This window comes from Mastigoproctus giganteus, chromosome 2 (assembly GCF_048544385.1).
Source record: "Mastigoproctus giganteus isolate SK-2022 chromosome 2, ASM4854438v1, whole genome shotgun sequence".
Lineage (NCBI taxonomy): Eukaryota > Metazoa > Arthropoda > Arachnida > Uropygi > Thelyphonidae > Mastigoproctus > Mastigoproctus giganteus.
In genome coordinates, this window is record NC_143576.1 from 9,936,367 (window position 1) to 9,956,706 (window position 20,340).

Here is a 20,340-nt window from a genome sequence, read left to right on the forward strand (position 1 = left end):
ACCAATAGGTTTGTTCCAATGTACTAACTAGCAGCCGGCCTGAAAATACCATTTTAGAGCTGTACCCCTTGAAATTATTCATTTCAAGGGTACATTTGATTTGGTTTAACTGATTTAATTTGAGTTCACATTTGATTTGGAATAATTTACTATTCATATGTGACTGTCAAATGTTTAACTATTGGTCTGTATAGATTTATAGGATATGTGTCAAGCAATCTGTACAGGGTACTTGGTAAGATGGAGCTGTTGTGGTGTTTAGTGGTTTGACTACCTGATCTGCACTTTCATTACTAGTGTTGTCCGCATGTCCTGAAATCCAGCAAAAAACTTATAGTATGATTATCCTGAATTAGACAGACCAAACTTGCTTTACTTGGATGTGAGAATGAGAATTTATTACTCATTGCAGACACTGCACTCATGAAATCTGTGTATATTAAGCTATTAGTGTAATGATAGGTACTGATATCTAATACTTACTGAATTATGTACAGTTCTGCAGTATAACTGCTATATTCAACCAATATAGCAGTTATACTGTAAATGAGGGAAAGACTGCTGCAACACAACACCCAATGGCATTTGTTTTGAGGTGCCTCCGTAGCCGTGTCAAAAATTTAATGAGAAAATTTAATATAAAAAATTATAAACAATATACATATACTGAAAACTGAAAAATTCATCATCTTATAATTCAGAAATCTTTAAAAATCTGGCATATTTTATATTTCACCTATCAAAAATTTTTATCAGAAAATTTAATATAAAATTATACAAAATATAAATATAAAATTCAGCACCTCAGAAATGTTTAAAATCTGGCACACTTTACAAACAAAACAACAAAAAAAAGGCCATTTATTCACAACCTGGAAATATTACGAAGGTAAATCAGGCTCTCATATCCAAAATTGCAAATGTCTCTAAGAAGCTATGCAAATAAAGGGTGAAATTTCTCTCTTTTAGTGCTTTTGCTTATTCAGTAAACTTAGCATTAACTAAAAAAACTGTTATTATTAACAAAATAAATTTATTAAAAGGTTTACTTAAAGATTACAAAATATTATTGCTGAAGACTAATCTTGAGATTCACAGAAGCCACAGAGTTCATTTCATTTCTAATTTTTTTTTTTTTCATTTTCAATGTTCATTTCTATGAAAGTTCATCTCATATTTTAATTGAAGGAAGAGTAAAAACTAATGTGGTGAAAGAGAAAACATACTGCAGGAAAGGAGGTTTCAGATATAGTCACAATGTATACTATTAGTATTGGCAATGTGATGCAAGTAAGCAAAGCTTATACAGCAGCAGACAAACAAAAAAAAGTTCATTTCCCCCATTCCTTCAAATAATTTGTCCCATCCTTCCTTAAATTTATTCAAACTACCTATCTCCACAATGTTAGGTGGAAGTTTATTCCAACATTTGATTACTCTTTTGCTGAAATAAAATTTCCAAACTTCTACTCCTGCCTCTTCATGGTACAGCCAGTAACCGGAGTGAAAAAAAACTAACCCTCAGGGGTAAAAGGAGTATAAAATGAATCTTGAATCCTTTCTTCCACTTGATCAAGTGAGATCATCCTTCATTAGCAGTGACTCTTCTCAAATTAAAAGACAAAAAAAAAGAAAAAAGAAACATCCTTGAAAAGGTTCACCAAACCTTTCTTCTTTTTCACTCATTGTCAGATTTTCCTGTGAGCCAGTTATTCCCATTTCTTATTCAAAAATGTTTGGAAAATGCTGCATGATCACCCAAGTGGCAAAATGTTGGTTATTTTTGCTATCTTTTAATTTCTAATTAATTTTTTTTCATTAATCACATAGTGAATAGGACTTGTAATGCAGATAGCTGAATACAAAAATAATGTTTGTGTTTTGTTGTTTTAGGGGATTTTATTGACACATCGACTATTCTGATCACTTTGCACTAGTCCCTATTATATTATTTTTTTGTTGTATATTATGTTTATGAATGAAGGTTACATTTATGTGTTTTAAGTGCATTTTGCACTCGATTTGCATGTTGTGTAAAACTGAAAACCTGGAATAACTTATGGAGTAAAATCTTTGGATAACCCTGTCCCCCACCACTCACATTATTTTGATATATTAACAGATTTATTAATGATTCTTTCTATCATTTTAGTATTATTAGGGGGAAATAATGCAAGGAAGCAAGCTTATACATCATCAAAAATAAAAAAAAAACCTGCCCACCTCATTTATCCATGTACTTTTGTATTTTATATTCTATTTTAATTTTAAAGTGAAATAAGATACATGCGTAAAATATAATAAAAAATCCTGTTCATATATAAAATATAATAAAAAGCTCTTGCACTTACCAGAGCACGGGTAGGACTATCTGGGCTAGAAACCAAAGGGGCATAGTTTACTGCCTCTTCTGTAACTTGGGAAAAGAAATATGAAAGAGGGAATGGGGAAGACAGTTAAGCAAAAGAGTAAAGAAATGTTCAGATTATTATACAGTTCTCAGTAATAAGAAAAATGCACTATTTTATGACAAGGACAAATTAAGAAGTATCATTTTCTTAAAATATGATCAAAAATAATTATATACAGATACCAGTTTTGGTATGAATCTCTCTCTCTCTCTCTCTCTCTCTCTCTCTCTCTCTCTCTCTCTCTCTCTCTCATGCATGCACACATGACTAAAATTTTTGTTCTAATAATAAACTGTACATAAGAAAATGTTTTTTTTGTTTTATTTTATTTTATTTAACCCTTAACCAAACATCTGTGATCTTACAGTTTTCAATTTTTATCACATTAACCATGATCCAATGTATTTGCCATGGCAAATAACTTGAAACTCTATTATTGTGGAACATTAAAAAGTTACTTCTATACAGCATGTTATGTAAAATACATCATTATAGCCAGTCAAAGCCACCTATCCATGTCCTTCAATAGTTTGTCATGTTCTTCCTTGAATTAATGTTATGTAAAATACAACATCATAACCAGCCAAAGTTCCAGAAAATTTTAAAAGGAGCATGAAGCCAGTTGAGAGAAGGGTTTAGAATAACTAGACTCATATGGCTATGTGTACAAGAAGAGCCAAATATCTTAAGTGGACGTTTTGTTTTTCTCTTACACCAGGTTTACAAAAGATTAAAAGTTTGTTTGTTATTTGGTTTTAGGAGCATTAGCAACTAAGGCCATATTGTTCCGGGGATATGCGGTGGTCATTCCCTGACCTTTCTGCATCCTCCGTATTTGGTGGTCACGGGCTCAAACCCCGGTCTAATCAAGAAGTGTGTGCTATGTACTGCTGCTCCTGCCCACCTGGGGACGGAGGCACCAAGATTAAAAGTGTGGTGATAAAAAAAAAAAATGTCACCTGTTGACTACGGCTCAAAGATCTGGTGAAAAAATTGGTACTAAGTAGGATGAAAATATGAATATTATTATTATTATTTGCCTAGAAGGCAGTGTGTCATTGAAGGTAGTAGCAAGGAACCCCTGTGTGTGTATACATTGAAATTACTCTTACTCTTAAGAATGCTTTGAAAATCAGCGTTTCAAAATTAGAATCTGCCATTATGCCATTCATCTGTAATATGACAGTTCCTTGGGAAAAATCCATTCCATCTGACATTCATCTTCCCCCTACCTCACAAAACAGAAAGTCTTAAGCATACTATAATAAACTATTAAAAAAAGAACAATACCAGCACAAGCCTCCTGTGGAATGAAAGTTAGTAAAATAGTATTAGTATTAATAGTGGAAAATGATGCAAGAAAGGAAACAAAAAAAAAAAAAAAAAAATCCCATTTCACCTATCCATCCCCTCCAATAGTCTGTATAGTCCTTCCTTGAATTTATTCAAATTATCCACTTCCACAACAACAAATGGAAGCTTGTTTCAACAATGAACCACCAGTTTGCTTAAGGTAAACTCCCACACATCTATTCTGTAACCATCCTTGCTCAATTTGATTTATGCCCCCTCATGTGCATAGTCTGAGCAAGAGGAAGAATCCCATCAGCATTGAGTTTGCTCAAGCCATTCAAAGCCTTAAACACCTAAATCAGATCATGTCGCAGATGACTAGTCTCCAGATGGTGTAGACTGTAGTTCAAGTTCCTGACTGCTAAATACAGTCACTCTGCCAACTCGGACTAGACCAGCATGGCAGATTATGGTCCATTTCCTTCAACATGAATTGTTGAGGAGGTTCCATCCATCAGTGGATTGACTGCAGTTTACCTTCTTTTACCTTTATGTTTAATATTCTTTGAAGAGATTACATATGTAACAGAAATTTTATCCTTATATAGCAATATGCCAGGTTCTGTAGTAAACTTGTTAATATCCAAATCAATTAATGCATAATTCATACACACAAAAAAAAATTCACTAGACCAGCACTGATATACATCCATATATTCAGTAAACTGAGGACAGATCCTTCTTATCTTGTTACATGTTTCACAGCTGGAAGACTTTTGACTGCCACATGTAAATGCTACATGGTCTTATAATCATAATAAAACTCTTTTTATAGCAGTTCCTTCTAAATGTCACTGTTTTTACATTTGCACATTTCTCGACAGTCCAAGCTCAAGTTTTATCCAACAGGATCACTGCACACTCTAAGGAACTCAATTCATTATTACTTTCACATTTAACAATTTGTGTGGATGGTTTACTTAAAGATTGCAGTGTTTTAGCTATGTTTATTAAATAAATTTTCTTATTTATAACAAATCTATTTTCTTATTTAGACCAAATCTTGGATTTTAGGAAAGCTTTTGATGCTGTGGCACATGGAAGACTACTGTACAAATTGGAGCAGTATGGCATTAAGGGCAAGATGCTACAATGGATAAGAAGATGGTCGAGTGGGGGAAGACAGAGTGGTTATCAATGGAGCCTGCTCTTCATGGACTAATGTTATTAGTGGAGTCCCCCAGGGTTCAGTGTTGGGCCCATTGTTGTTTTGTATATTTATCAATAATATCGATGAAGGTATATCAGGCTAAATGTCCAAGTTTGCAGATGATATGAAGGTTGGCAGGGTTGTTAATGACAGTAATGACAGCATGCTACTGCAACAGGATCTAGAAAAGTTGAGAAGATGGTCTGAGAAGTGCCAACTGAAGTTTAACATTGACAAATGTAAAGTACTGCATATGGAAAACTACCTGAGGGTAATTTTGCAGTCAGATATGAAGTTTTCTGAGAAGTGCAGACAGGCTGCCAGAGCAACTAATGGGGTCTTGTCAATGATATACAGGAACTTTGCTAGCAGGGATAAGGAGGTAATTATCCCTTTGTATAAGGTAATGATCAAGTCACACCTGGAGTATGCATACAGGTCTGGAGGCCTCATTTTAGGAAGGATGCAGAGCTACTGGAATGAGTACAGAGAAGGGCAACAAGATTGGTGAGGAGAACAAAGGGTTGTACTTACCAAGAACGACTTAAGTTCTGCAAATTGCAACGTGTGGAGACTAGGCACCTGCGAGGTGATCTGACTGAGGAACATAATGCCTTGATTTGGGCAAGCTTAATGCTGATGGGATTCTTCCTCTTGCTCAGACTGCACATCTCAATTGGCATAAATTCAAGTTGAGTTAAGATAGTTGCAGATAGATATGCATAAATTTGCCTTTAGCCAGTGGGTTGTTGATTACTTATGTAAACTCTAGTAGGAAGGGGATGAATCAGATTGGTCCACTTGATATTAATGGGTCAATTGTTGATGATCCTGCTCAGGTAACTAACAAACTAAATGAATATTTTGCATCGACATTCACACATGAGGGGTTATTCAGCGAGGGGAATGCCAGAGGTGTATTCAACTCTAGCAGTAAGCTACAGAATCTTGAAATAACTGGGAGTAAAGTGGAGGAGAAACTGTTGAAGATAAACACAAGAAAGGCACCCGGGGTGGATGGGATCTATCCAGTTATATTAAAGGAGGCAGCAAAGGAAGTAAGCAAACCCTTAGCCATAATTATGAGAGCTTCCTTGGACTCAGGGGAGGTACCCATAGACTGGAAATGTGCAAATGTGACCCCAATTCACAAAGGAGGATCAAAGGCTGACACAAGTAATTATAGACCTGTGAGCTTAACTTCTGTTCCAGGAAAATTAATGGAGGCACTGGTTAAAGAAGCACTGCAGGATCATTTAGACAAGACTTCAGTTATAGCTCAGACACAGCATGGTTTTGTTAAGGGGAAGTCTTGCCTGACCAACTTGATTGGATACTATGATGCAGTCACAAAAGAACTGGATGCAGGGAATAACTTTGATATTATATACTTGGATCTTAGAAAGGCTTTTGATACTGTTGCACATGGAAGACTGCTACACAAATTGGAGCAGTGTGACATTGGAGGCAAATTGCTGCTATGGATAAAGGGGTGGCTGAGGGGGAGAAGACAGAGAGTGGTAATCAATGGACACTGCTCATCGTGGACTGATGTTATTAGTGGAGTCCCTCAGGGCTCAGTGTTGGGTCCATTATTGTTTTCTGTATTTATAAATGATATTGATGATGGTATATCGGGCTTAATGTCCAAGTTTGCAGATGATACAAAGGTTGGCAGGGTTGTCAAGGACACTACTGACACTATGCTGCTGCAACAGGATCTGGAAAGGTTGAGCACATGGGCTGAGAGGTGGCAAATGAAGTTTAACATTGACAAATGTAAAGTACTACACATGGGAAACAGCAACCCCAGAGCAACGTATCAACTCTGTGGTACTGCACTGACAGTGGTAGAGAATGAAAGGGACTTGGGGGTGGTTGTGCAGGCAGATATGAAGTTCTCTGAGCAGTGCAGACGGGCTGCAAGAGTAGCTCATTGAGTATTGTCAATGATATACAGGAATTTTTCCAGCAGGGATAAGGAGGTGATTATTCCATTGTATAAGGCAATGGTCAGGCCACACCTAGAGTACTGTATACAGGTCTGGAGGCCTCATTTCAAGAAGGATGTAGAGCTGCTGGAACGAGTACAGAGAAGGGCAACAAGATTAGTGAATGGAACAAAGGGGTGCTCTTACGAAGAAAGGCTTAAGTTTTGCAAATTACAGTGTCTGGAGACTAGGCACCAGCGAGGTGATCTGATAGGGGTGTATAAAGCCTTGAATGGTTTAAGCATGCTCAATGCTGATGGGATTCTTCCTCTAGCTCAGAAAAATCACCTGAGAGGGCATAAATTCAAATTGAGGAAAGACAGATGTAGGATAGACGTGCGGAAATTTGCCTTTAGCCAGCGGGTGGTTGGTTGGTGGAACAGACTTCCATCCCTTGTGGTGGAGGTTGATAGCCTAAATAAGTTTAAGGCTCAGCTGGACAGGTATTTTGAACGAACAGAGGGGTGAAGTGGAAGTGGGTTTTTTTTTTTTGGCTGATGCTGCATAAGCTTGCTTTCTTGCATCAAATGCCTCTACTAATGCTAATGCTAATTGCCGGAACAAACTTCCATTGGTCGTTGTGGAAATTGATAGCTTAAATAAATTCAAGGAAGACTTGCCAACTTCCCTAACTTTTGGAGTGAATGGATGGGTGAAATGAGAAGTTTTTTTTTTTTTTTTTTTTTTGGTTCATGCTGTATAAGCTTGCTTTCTTGCATCATATGCCTCTACTAATGCTAATTCAGTTTAACTCACCCAGAACTGAAGATAATCATTGATGATGGATACAATTATTTCTATTCTTTTGTCATATCTCTGGGAACCAGATATTCACTTATTTAATGGGAACCATTAAATAAGTAAATATCATTGCCCGTCCCTAATCAGATACTGTTTTGATAGCTGCACAGCAAACATGGTTAACCTTTCACAAATATATATGCATATACATATTTCCAAGATTCTGTCAACACAGTATCAACAAATTAGGCCTATATATGTACAGATTCTCTTAAAACTCTACAGAGACTCGGTGTCACCTATCAACTGTGTTCATAAGAATTGGCTGATGTTCTTGTATTTTAGCAGTTTGAATATCAGCACAGGAGAGAGTGAGGCCAACTTAACAAGCACTGAGATAATGTGGTTAAAAATTCAAGAAATTGTCCAGATGAAAAACCTTTCGTGGCAATGGAAAATTATGGGAGCGAAGTTGAAAAATATGTAATTAATGATATTGAAATTTCGCAAGATTATTTAATGAAAAAAACTTTCAAGCCTACAGGCCAGTAAGGCTGCTGGAGTTGATGGAATATACCCTATAATCTTAAGGGAGGTGGCAAGTGGGTGCATTGAACCATTGAAGCTAATTATGTGAGCATCACTAGACTCTGAGGAGATTCCGTTGGATTGGAAAAGTGCCAATGTATCTCCCATATATAAAGGTGGTTCTAAGAGTGAAGTGGGAAATAATTTAACTGTCAGTCTGACTTCAGTAGTAGGGAAAATCATAGAGGCAATGATCAAAGTGTGGAATTCAGGATCATTTGGATAGAATTAATTCTCAAGGATACTCAGCATGGTTTTGTAAAGGGAAAATCATGTTTTTGTTCGCTATTTTGAAAGGGTCACTCACGAGCTGGATTTAGGGATAATTTCAACATTGTTTATTTAGATTTCAGAAAAAGCTTTTGACTCAGTCCCACATGAGCAGTTGTTTTATAAGCTGGAACAGGTTGGAATCACTGGGAAAATCCTTAGATGGATATCAGGATGGCTTCAGGGTAGGAGGCAGAGGGTTGTGATAAATGGCTATTCCTCAGATTGGGTTGATGTAAGAAATGGGGTTCCCAAGGATTAGTATTAGGACCACTGTTGTTTTTAATTTTCATAAACGGTATTGATGAAGGGATAAAGGATGATGTCTAAATTTACAGATGATGTTAAAATTGGTAGAGTAGTTAATGATCACTGTCAAGCTGAGCTTCTTCAGAGAGACCTAGATAGACTTCAGGAATGGTCAGAAAAATGGCAGCTATGCTTTAATCCAACAAAGTAAGGTATTACACCTGGGAAACAGTAATCCCAAAATAACTTATTCACTTGGTGGAGTTCAACTAAACCCACTACTGGAGGAAAGGGACTTGGGTGTTACAATACAGTCAGACATGAAATGGGTGTTACGATATGGTCAGACATGAAATTCTCTGAGCATTGTAAACAGGTTGCAAGGAAGGCCCATGGTGTCCTATCGATGATCTATCGAATTTTGCAAGTAGAGATAGGGACATGATAATCCCATTATATAAGGCTTTTGTTAGACCACACTTGGAATACTGTGTTCAAGTATAGAGACCGTACCTAAAGAAAGACATCGAGCTTCTTGAAAGGGTGTAAAGACAGGTAACTCGCCTGGTGAGATCGGCAAAAGGGCCTCCTTATGAAGAAAGATTTTGAATATGTGGGCTGCAAAGTTTGGAACTAGACTTGGTGGAGACACCTTAGAGGAGATTTGATTGAGGTATTTAAGGCTCTGAGAGGCATCAGTAAAATGAATGAGGGCAAAATTTTCAATTATAAATGATGCTAGAACTAGGGGACATAAATTCAAGTTACAGGGGGAGATGTTTAGATTGGACTGCAAGAAGTTTTATTTTAGCCAGCGAGTTAGAAATTACTGGAATAAGTTGCCTACATGAGTGGTAGAGGCTGATAGTTTGGGGAAATTCAAAGGTCATCTGGATAGTACCTTCGGGTGAGGGAAACACATAGGATGATTGTTTTAATTTCCTTTTCTTTTATTAATTATTCGTCTTTTTTATCATTCTTTTATTCAGTGGTTTTTTTTTTTTTGCTGTTGCAGCATAAGCCATAGGCTTTCTTGCACCATGTAACCATTACTAATACTAATTGATGAAACTGAATCAAATAATACATATATAAGCACAGAGGATATTACTGCAAATAAAAAATTAAATAATAACAAATTATTACATGTTTATTTTCATTTTTTATTTTTTCAATTAATTTTTTTCCAATTTTTTTTTAATGAACTTGTGATTTTAATTTTATTTTTGACAATAATCTCATTCTAATGTTTGGCTATAAAGTCAAAATAGGAAAAAAATTATTATTTAAAGGCATTTATATGCATTTTTGTTTTTTGATTTTTACAAAATTCCAAATTTATCCAAAAAAATTTACCTGTGAAAAGGTTAGAACATATTAGTAAAAAAGCAAATATGCTAAAAACATTTTGGGTGTGCATACATCTTGATGATAAACACTTGGATTACTTTGTGCCTATAAAAAACTGCAGAAGGATAATACAGAAGTATGCATTTAAAAATGCTTTCTACTTCTCTCCTTTGAAGTCATTGTTAGTTAGTTATTTGGTTTTTAGGAGCATTAGCAACTAAGGCCATATTGCTCCGGGGATATGTGGTGGTCATTCGCTGACCTTTCCACATCCTCCGTATTTGGTGGTCACGGGCTCGAACTGAAGTTAGTTAGTTAGTTAGTTATTTGGTTTTTAGGAGCATTAGCAACTAAGGCCATATTGCTCCGGGATATGTGGTGGTCATTCGCTGACCTTTCCACATTCTCCGTATTTGGTGGTGACGGGCTCAAACCCCGGTCTAATCAAGAAGCGTGTGCTACGCACTGCTGCTCCTTCCCACCTGGCTACAGAGGTGCCCTCGAACTGAAGTCATTGTACCGTCTGAGAGTAACAGTAGCACTATACAATAAACCCTCACTAATCCGGTAACAGTTCATTGGGATGTCGGATAATCTGGATTGAAATACAAAAAATTCTTTCACAATTGGGTATTGTACTTTGAAAGATACACGAGATTTAGGAAGGCAGATAAGTCACTCTGACTGTGTAGAGAGACGGAACATATATCATATTGTCTTGCATGTTATTCAGTATTATTGTTAACTCTGAGTCAGACAGGTGTTATTGCTTATATCACTTTATTTGCATACTTCTTTATATGTATCTATGTACACAAGTTAACATATTTTAATATATTATGGGTTTATGTAATTGTTGGCTAAACCACAACACCACTGCCTTGTCGAGAACCTCGTATGCAGACAATTTCATCGTCTTTCTGATAGTCATGCCTTTAATGCCATCAGATGTGCCCGCAAAATCTAATAGCTTCCCTTTATTTTTTACGATGTCACATATGTTTTGATTACCAACATTATAATGGTTCATTAAGGATTTAACAGATGCACCATTTTCAAACTTTTCGACTTTTTTTCAATCGAAAGCACAACTCTTTTGCATTTACACATCATTTTCACAATTTCTAAACAAAAAAATATTTACAATAAAAAAAATTTACACTCCTAACATAAATAACAAAATTTTTTTTTTGCAGTGCGATGGAGCACAACAGTTTACGTGACACTAAATCAAACTAAACATTTGTTTTCTTTCCATTGTTTTTTGAGTGGCTGGTATGAAGACAGCAGGGATTGCAGGATAATAAGTACATTCATCTGCAATCACTACTTATAACGTCACTTCTTGTCACACTTATTTATGACTTGCAAAACATTTATTGATACCTTTCTATTTATTACTTGAATTTTATGATTTCCGGTGAATATTTTTTTTTTTAGTCTTTTTTTTTAAACTTTGGTGTCTTGAAATATCCTGGTTAATCAAGAGTCTGCTGTACAATTTCTGAGTCTTCTATCGATGGAGAAATGTATTGTCTTTTTATAGTTTTTAAATAAAGGCTCCACAATGATCCTATATAATTAAATTTTCTATTTATTTGTGTTCTACATTTTTTTGTCTTTTAGGGTATTCTTTTGCTTCACTAATCTGGATGACCTATCGAGGTCATCTGAATTAGTGAAGCAAAATGACCTTAGCAAGGGTCTACTGTATATGGAAAATAAAATATAAATTAATTATGTAGCACTTCCCTGAGAGGAAAGCGTTGTGTCATTGGCATTATATATATCATCTTTAGTATACTCCAAATTATTTCCTCTTGTTTACTGTTATTTTTCTGCTGCTCAAAGAACTGCAGCACTGCCACCACTGATTTATTTCCAAAAAATTCAATTTCTTTAATAAAAATGGAAGAGGTCTTCAATCCCTGCTCTAAAGTCCTCTATTCCTAGAAACACTGAAATCCTGTGCTTCCTTTTTATTATTATTAGCCATATGGTGCAAGGAAGCCTGAGGCTTATGCTGCACCAGCCAAAAAAAATTTCTGAATTACCCTGAGAGAATAAGAGTCAGAAGTAGAAGGGAAGGGAATCACTAAGAAAGAGAAGAATGATGATATCCAGCTCAGGACCTGGGTGTGCCAAGCCCATAACTCACCAGTGTGAGCCCCTGGGGTTATTGAAGAGCTAATTGGATTTCTGAGTGAACCATCATAAATTTGTTCACATTAGTGGCAGCCAGGGCTGGCTCTAGGCTTAGGCACAAGCCTAGGGGCACAATGACTTTGGGGTGCCAACATCGTAAAAAAAAGTAATAGTATTAAAGAGGTTCAGAGAGTTGAAGCATTGTTGGTACAAGCAGTGCCCCCCAAAAGCTGTATTGCAAGGGGCATCGTTTTTAGCATTTTTTGTTTTTGGTTTACCTATTTGATTTTTCATACCAGGCACCATTTTGCATGGGGCTCCGTTTTGATCAAAATTTTTATTTTCGGGGGGCCTATTTTACTTTTCACACCAAATCCGCAAAAATTCTCCAATTCATTTGTGATCAGCAATTAACATCTTCCTTACCAAACCTTTCATTGCTATCCGCATTTTTCGAACATTGCCTGTCTCTGTGGCTAGCACAGAAAGGAGTTTTTCGAAACTGAAATTTATTTAAACTCATTTGAGAACAACTATGAGTCAGGAAAGATTAGACGGTTTAACAATATTATCAATTGAATGAGATATTTTAAAAGAACTTGATATGGAAGAATTGGTAACAAATTTTGCGACAGTAAAAGCCAGAAAAGTTTTAATTTAGTTAAAAAATTGTTTTTTGCTACAGTTTTCAATAATTATTATTATACTTTATAGACACAGCTTATATACTTTATTTAAGAAGATTTTTTTTGCTTTGTTTTTGCAAAATTATTATTATACACCTATTTTATAAGCATAATTTTAAATATTTTGTTCAAGAATTTTTTTATTTAGGTTTTTGAATAATTTATTGTTGTTATATACCTTTTGTAAATAAAAGTTTGTAAATTTAATTTTATGTAAGATTTTTTAAATATGTTCTATTACGACATGCCCCTTTTGTAAAATTTATAAAGATTAAAAATTTTAAATAAAAAAAAAAAAAAATCAGGCACTGAAAACCAAACTGGCCTAGGGGTGCCACATACCCTCGAGCCGGCCTTGGTGGCAGCTAATAGTTATAGCTTTTATTTTATACTACTTGATGGCATTATATTCTATTTGTTTTTATATTATTTGATAATATAAAGTAAAAAAATATTTTCCATACTGTAAATGAAAAGTAAAATAATATTATTTTATTTTTCCAATCACTATATGGAAAAAAATTTTTTTTAAATAAAAAACCTGTGTTAAGCAAATTTTGTTTTGAAATCTGAAGTATGCTATTCTAAAAATGTTTAATATTATTAAAATAGGAATTCTGAATAGGCTTTTAAAAATTCGATTAACATGAAAAGATTGTGGCATTTGTTAGAACAAAAATTATTTTTGTATAATAATGTGAATGTTTAACTATTATAAGTTCTTTATATTGTAGCTTCCCCCCCCCACACACACACACATCCCTATTAAAAGTCATTGGACACCATTATTTGTATTGCAGAAAAATGTGAGTATGAAATATGCAGATATTTGGCATATAAAAGTAATCAGCAAGTTAGCCTAAAATTCTGAAACAAGTACACTAAATGATGAGCATACAGAAAAAGCTAACAGAGTTTCAAAGGCTCCAACTCTAAAACATCTATTAGCTCTTTTTGTGTGTGCTCATTAATGAGTACACAAAAAGGAGCTGCTAGCAGTTTTTGAGGGAAGAATGACAGTTGGAATCAAATAGAAGGAAATGTGTGTGTATGCTATTCATTCCCAAGTCAAAAATTAACAATGTGTTGAAAAAATGAAAGACTAGAGGTAATAATGAGCCCAAGAAATGACCAAAATACTGACAAACAGGAGCTTATTGCCTTTGTATGGCTGAAGAATCTGCACATGGAACTGGAAGTAGTCACCGGTACACCTGTATTTCCATAACACACAGAGCTATGTGACAAGAATTTTTATGGAAGATCTGCAGCCTACAGGCCTTTGATAACAAAAGCAAATGCACACACCACTGATCAGCATGGTGCAAGGCACACTGAATTTTTATTGATCCGCTAGACTGCGGTCAATAAAAATTGGTCCAGTGAAGAGACAAGTCATGCAACACTCTCTTCTAGTCTGATGGACATGTTTGGGTATGAAGATGCCTGGTGAGTGCTTCAGTCTCAGGGCATCTACCATACCCAAGTATGTCATACCAACTATAAAATTGGCAAGAGCACGTGTTGTGGTCTATGGGTGTTTTTCACGGTATGGAGTAAGCTACTCATCACATTGCATGAAGCGAAGACTGCTGCATCCTAAATCGATGTTCAGGACAATTCTGTGGCCTCACATTGGGGCAATTTTATGGAAGCAATTCTTGCAACCTACAAACACAACAATGTGTTGTCTAAAGCAAATAACATTGCAGTGGGCACAGAGCCCAGCTCTACTCACCCAATTAAACATTTTTTGTATGAACTGGAATGCAGATTACAGCAAGGCCAGGATGGTCCTTTTTTGTTAGTGAATAAATATAAGATTTGTTCATAAAACCAGTGTACCATGATTATTGGTAGGATCACGTATACAGATTAAATTAAATTTTAAACTATGTTAAATTTTAGATAATATTCTAGCAAGGATTTAAATCCAGTTAGTGCCTTGTCATAATTTTCTATCAAAATCAGTACTCAAAACATTGACTTTTTTGCTGGTGGTTCTGATAAACAAGTCAGCAAGTATAGTAAGCAATACTTGCTAACATACATGCATTTTAATAATAAATTTATTGATTTAAATTTTTAAATGCAATTCACATTAAACACCCTGCACAAAAAATTTGAGTAATGATAATTTTAGTTTTTGTAGCACTGTTTCCTAATCATTTTTAAGATATGTTAAATGGAGCATTAAAAGTTAAAATTTACGCCTACCAGGCATTTCATGTTCACTGGATTCACTATCAGATGCAGAAAACTGGGTTTGGTACTGAGCCTGCTGGCTCTTAGGCAGCTCCAACTGAAAGTCAGGATCTTGGATAAGTACAGAAACAGCTACACAGAAACAAGGGCAATAGGAAAGGAGGAGGAAGGGAAAGGGGGAAGATGAGATGAAAATTAAGTAACGAGTAAAGCAAAAACACACACAATAAATATTATCAAAACATTACATAAAGCAATGTGGTATGAATACAATAGGTGTAGGAAAAAAAACAGAGGGCAGAAAAAAATAAAACAGCACAAACATGAGATCTAATGTGGTCCATTCATTCCATTCACATCGGATGTGCTATAATGATAACGCACAAGTAAAATAGATTATGAAAGGTAGGTTACCATGTTACCAAAATAATTTATTTAAACAAAAATGCAGTACACACTGTCAGTTAAAACTCAATGATTTAATGGATAGTGACATGATTTAAATTACCAGTAATAATGAGGCACTGACTCTAATGAACTAGATCTAAATCCCTGCTAAGAAATATAATTAAATATCACATGAAAACTTTATTTATATTGAGAAATGAGGATGTAAAATTTCCTAGTTGCTTTCATTAGATATGCATTTTTGTTTTTTATTAAAAAGTCCTGCATAACAGAGGAGCCTATTTACAGCTTATATAGAATAACAGAAAAACACTAAGCAATAAAAATAAATTATACTCTATACAGGATTTACTGAGGCAAACATTTCAAGCACATTTAATAAGTTTTTAAGTGTTATTCCAACAGATAATACACCCAGAGGCTCTGGGAGGGGAGGACAAGCAAATCAGCTGTACTTGAGCCTACACATCATGTAAAGATTCTGGATTTGGAGGAGAAGGGTGAGACTATTTGCTCAGGGTTCTATGCTGACTCCTAACACCTCTGAATACACAAGAACAAATTATAAATTCAGACTAAGTAGAAATTCATGCTGCTACAAATAGTCAGGCAACACTTTAATTAAGAAGATGAATTTAAACTCTTTTTTTTTGAGTTACCTTAAAAAAATTAGGAAATAAGAAACATTGGTAATGTGCATGTATTACTGCCAATAGATGGATCCCATTTTTCAAACAAAAACTGACAAATAGCATACATTATTACAAGCAGTCTCAATAAATTGAGGTAAATGAGACCAAGCCAAACTCTGATTACTCTGATTCTATTTATACAGAATGATAGAGTAAATTAAATTTGCAGACCTAATTGTTTGGGATCCACCCAATTATAGATGTTCTTTAGTGATTCATGTACAATGAGTACAAAAATGACATACAGTTTTCTCCATCACAAAAAGATTTTTTTTTAAATGTCATTCTTTTTTCTTTTAATTTCATTATGTAGTTTTATTATTATTTTGTTTTTTTTAAGCATTGTTTGCTGCAGTTTTCAGCAATTCTTACATTCTATCTATGTTTGATCCTCACCTTTCTCTCTCTCATGGCAGATAGTGCATCTTCATTTTTCCAGAGCATCCTTTTCTTCTCTTCCCTTGTGGTGTCCACTCAAATCCTTTTAGGCCACTTCTCTTCATTCATGAAGTGAAGATGTCCAAACCATCTCAACCTGCTCTTTTCTATTCGTTCTATAATTCTTAAATTCTCATATGATATAATGTTTAATTTTGTTACATCACTAGATTTACATTTTGCTCCCATTTAGACAGGAGTGCAGTTATAATGCAGTGACAACATGGATTTGTTAAGTGATCTTGTCTGAGCAATTTGATTGGATACTATTATGTAATAACAAAGGAACCGGAAGCAAAAAAAAACATAATTCTAATGTCATATACTTGGATTTGCTTTTGATACTGTTGCATGAAAAAAAGACTGCTGTATAAATTGAAGCAGTGTAACATTAAGGGTAAGTTACTACTATGGATAAAGAGATGGTTGAGTGTCAGAAGACAGACAGTGGTTATCAATGGATACTACTCTTCCAGGGACTAATATTACTGTTGAATTTCCCCAGGATTCAGTGCTGGGGCCATTGTTGATTTCCATATTAATGATATTAATGAAGGTATATCAGGCTTAATGTCTAAGTTTAAATGATACAAAGGTTTGCTGCTGCAACAAGATCTAGAAAAAGTATGTAGATGGGCTGAGCAGTAGCAATTGAAGTTTAAAATTGATAAATGTTAAACTTTGGCATTTGAAGTTTAACATCGACAAAGTACTGCATATGAGTAGCATCATCTAGATAATCTAAATTAACATACCAACTGTGCAGTATACTATCCTCAAGATGGTAGAAAAAGACCTGTGGTAATTGTGCAGTCAGTTATGAAGTTTTGTGACCAGCAGAAGTGGATTGAGTCAAAAATTCTTACTGGGGAAAACTTGTAGCAGCCTCATACTAGTGTTTATGACCAAAATCACACCAGCAACCATCAGCCTCTGGACTACCAGGGTTTCCCCAGTAAGTCTTATGGCCAGTCTGCCTCTGCTGACCAGTACAGACAGGCTTCGAAGACAGCTCATAGGGTGTTGTCAATGATAATAGGAATTCTGAAGCAAGGATAAGGAGGCCATTATCACATTGTATAAGCCAATAGTTAGGCTACATCTTGAGTACTGCATAACATACAGGCCTGGAGGCCTTTTTAGGAAGAATATGGATCTGCTGGAATGGATGCAGAAAAGAGCAACAAGATTGCTGAGGAGAACAAAAGGTTACTCTTACCAAGAAAGGCTCCAGTTCAGCAAATTGCAGGGTCTGTAGAATAGGAACCTGTGAGGTGATCTGAGCAAGCTCAATGATGATGGCATTCTTCCTCTTTCACACACATATGACAGAAGGGGCATAAATTCAAATTAATGATGGATGTTGCAGGACAGATGTGCAGAAGTTTTCTTACAGGCAGCAGGTAGTTGTTGTTGTTGTTTGGTTTTTTTAGGAGCATTGGCAACTAAAACTATGTTGCTCCATGTATATTGTCTGCAAATTTCATGTGTTCTTTGGTCAATTTTCTGTTTGCTGGACAAAAACCTGAGTTTCCGGGAGAAAAACCATACTACCCTCGCCCGAGACTGACTAACTCAGCCACGTTGTAAAAAAGACCAAAAAAATTCCTCCCATCATCGATGGGATTTGAACTCAGGTCTTTTCCACCTGGTGTGGGGAGGACGGCGATCCTGCCAACTCACAATGGCAGCAGGTAATTGATTATGGAACAAGCTTTCATCTGTCATTGTAGAAGCATGTAATTTGAATAAATTCAAGGAAGAACTAGACAACCTGCTGGAGAGGCTTTATGATGCAGAGAGTTTTTTTTTTTTTTTTTTGGCTAATACTGTATACATTTGCTTTCTTGCATCCTTTGCCACTGTTAATACTAAAACAAAGTCTCACTACTGTGTGAGTGATCAACCCACAAGGTCTAGTCAATATCTCAAAAGTTAAAGTCCCCCATTATAAGACATTCTGACTTACTGGTTTATTCTATGTTTGTGCAGTTGCTCATCAGTCATTAGATGCCTATAAACCACTCCTACTCTCATTTTTTTTTTCTCAGTGCTTATATCACACCAAACTGACTCAACATTGCACTGGTCACCCATGTCCACTGGATGCAATCCTTTATATTTTATGTGCTTCTTAACTGAGCAATAACCACTCCCACATGTCCACTCTGTCCTTTCTGTAAACATTAGGGTTTATCTTCCTTTTCAGTTAATATTTCTCCTTTAACCATGTATTTTCCTTTTAAACTTTCAAACAGTAATATTTATTTACAAAGCATACAATCAGAAACGGATGACATTTTTGCCTCCATTAACATAGTATCCTTTTGCACAAATGTAAATGTTGGGTTTACACTGTTAAAATGAAAAAGTTATTGGACTATAATAGATTTATGACAATTCTTTAATTATGTTTAAATACATAATGTGTATTTAAACATAATTATGTATTTAAACATAATTATGTCTAATTATGTTTAAATACACTAAACTTACTAAGTGATACAGTAAAGCTCACTTCCTTTTGTATTACTAGTGAAGTGCTTTAAACATAATTCATACATTTACCAACTTAATTTTTGTAGTCTTTATGTGGGTGGATGTGTCCACCGCCTCCACACACAGATATCTACTTTTCTCCTATCGGAAACACAATCTTAATTCCTGATATCACATCAGACAAAGTTTTTGCCCAGTATGAAGATGACATCTTAATCATCCACAAGGAACATATGATTAACAATCTTCATGTAAGTGAAATGCCTTTCATAATCAATTAAAATATACACTTCAGGTTGAGAAGAACAATATATGGAATTTCTTGAATCTTAACCACATATAAACAAAGTAAATAAAACCCAAGTTTTTAGAAAACAAATACACACACGTGGGACAATATTTACATTTCAAGTCACATCACCCCTATAGTGGTTTAAAAAAAAAAAAAAAAAAAAAGTCTATAATGCAGTAAAATATTGTTCCTCTTCTGATGACTTAAATAGTGAACTGAACTATATAAAATTGGCTTTTAATACCAAATCATATCCTTTATCGTTAATTAATGAAACAATATCACAATTAAAAATGTCTGTTCCATTTAGTACTAACATAAATCCAATACACTTTCAGCACTATTATAACCATTTTTTATCCTTATCATCCCCATTCTGGGGATGAGGCAAATAGTTTTCCATATTTAACACTCACAGTTGCTTATAATGCTTGTTCACCTGAGCATCTCATCAGCAGGGTTTATAACCCCCTACATGAAGGGGGAATACTGCCTTTGAAATTCTACAATTTAAAAAATATGTATCAGTTCTACAAATTGATACATAAAACCTGGAATGAGTGGAAAGAGAAGCTTCCCATAGAGTAGTTATTGGAATTGGGTTTGATGACAGGGTTACTGAGACCAAATTGTGTCTGTTCAGTTTATTTACAGGCAGCATATTGTTAGAGATGTTAAATTATATGCTTCTGTACAGGCCAATATGTTTTAGATACATGAAAAATTCTTCCAAATTGGCTTCATTTCCTAAGAAATGAGATAAATTATATGGGATGTACAAAATTGAGAGTGACCGGAAAGTGTTTGATCAGATGGTTGAATGTAAAGGACAATCAACAAGAGAAAATGATGAACTGTAGGTTATCTCTGAC

The 20,340-nt window shown here is 35.1% G+C and overlaps 1 protein-coding gene across 1 annotated transcript in view; it reads right to left on the reverse strand.

The window, feature by feature from the left end:
- The window catches only part of nwk (FCH and double SH3 domains nervous wreck), a 505,896-nt gene that overhangs the window by 22,474 nt on the left and 463,082 nt on the right, over positions 1-20,340 (reverse strand). The window contains exon 20 of the mRNA XM_090389564.1: positions 2,346-2,416. Within this exon, the coding sequence (XP_090245690.1) occupies positions 2,346-2,416 (71 nt within the window). The remainder of the gene's footprint in view (positions 1-2,345; positions 2,417-20,340) is intronic.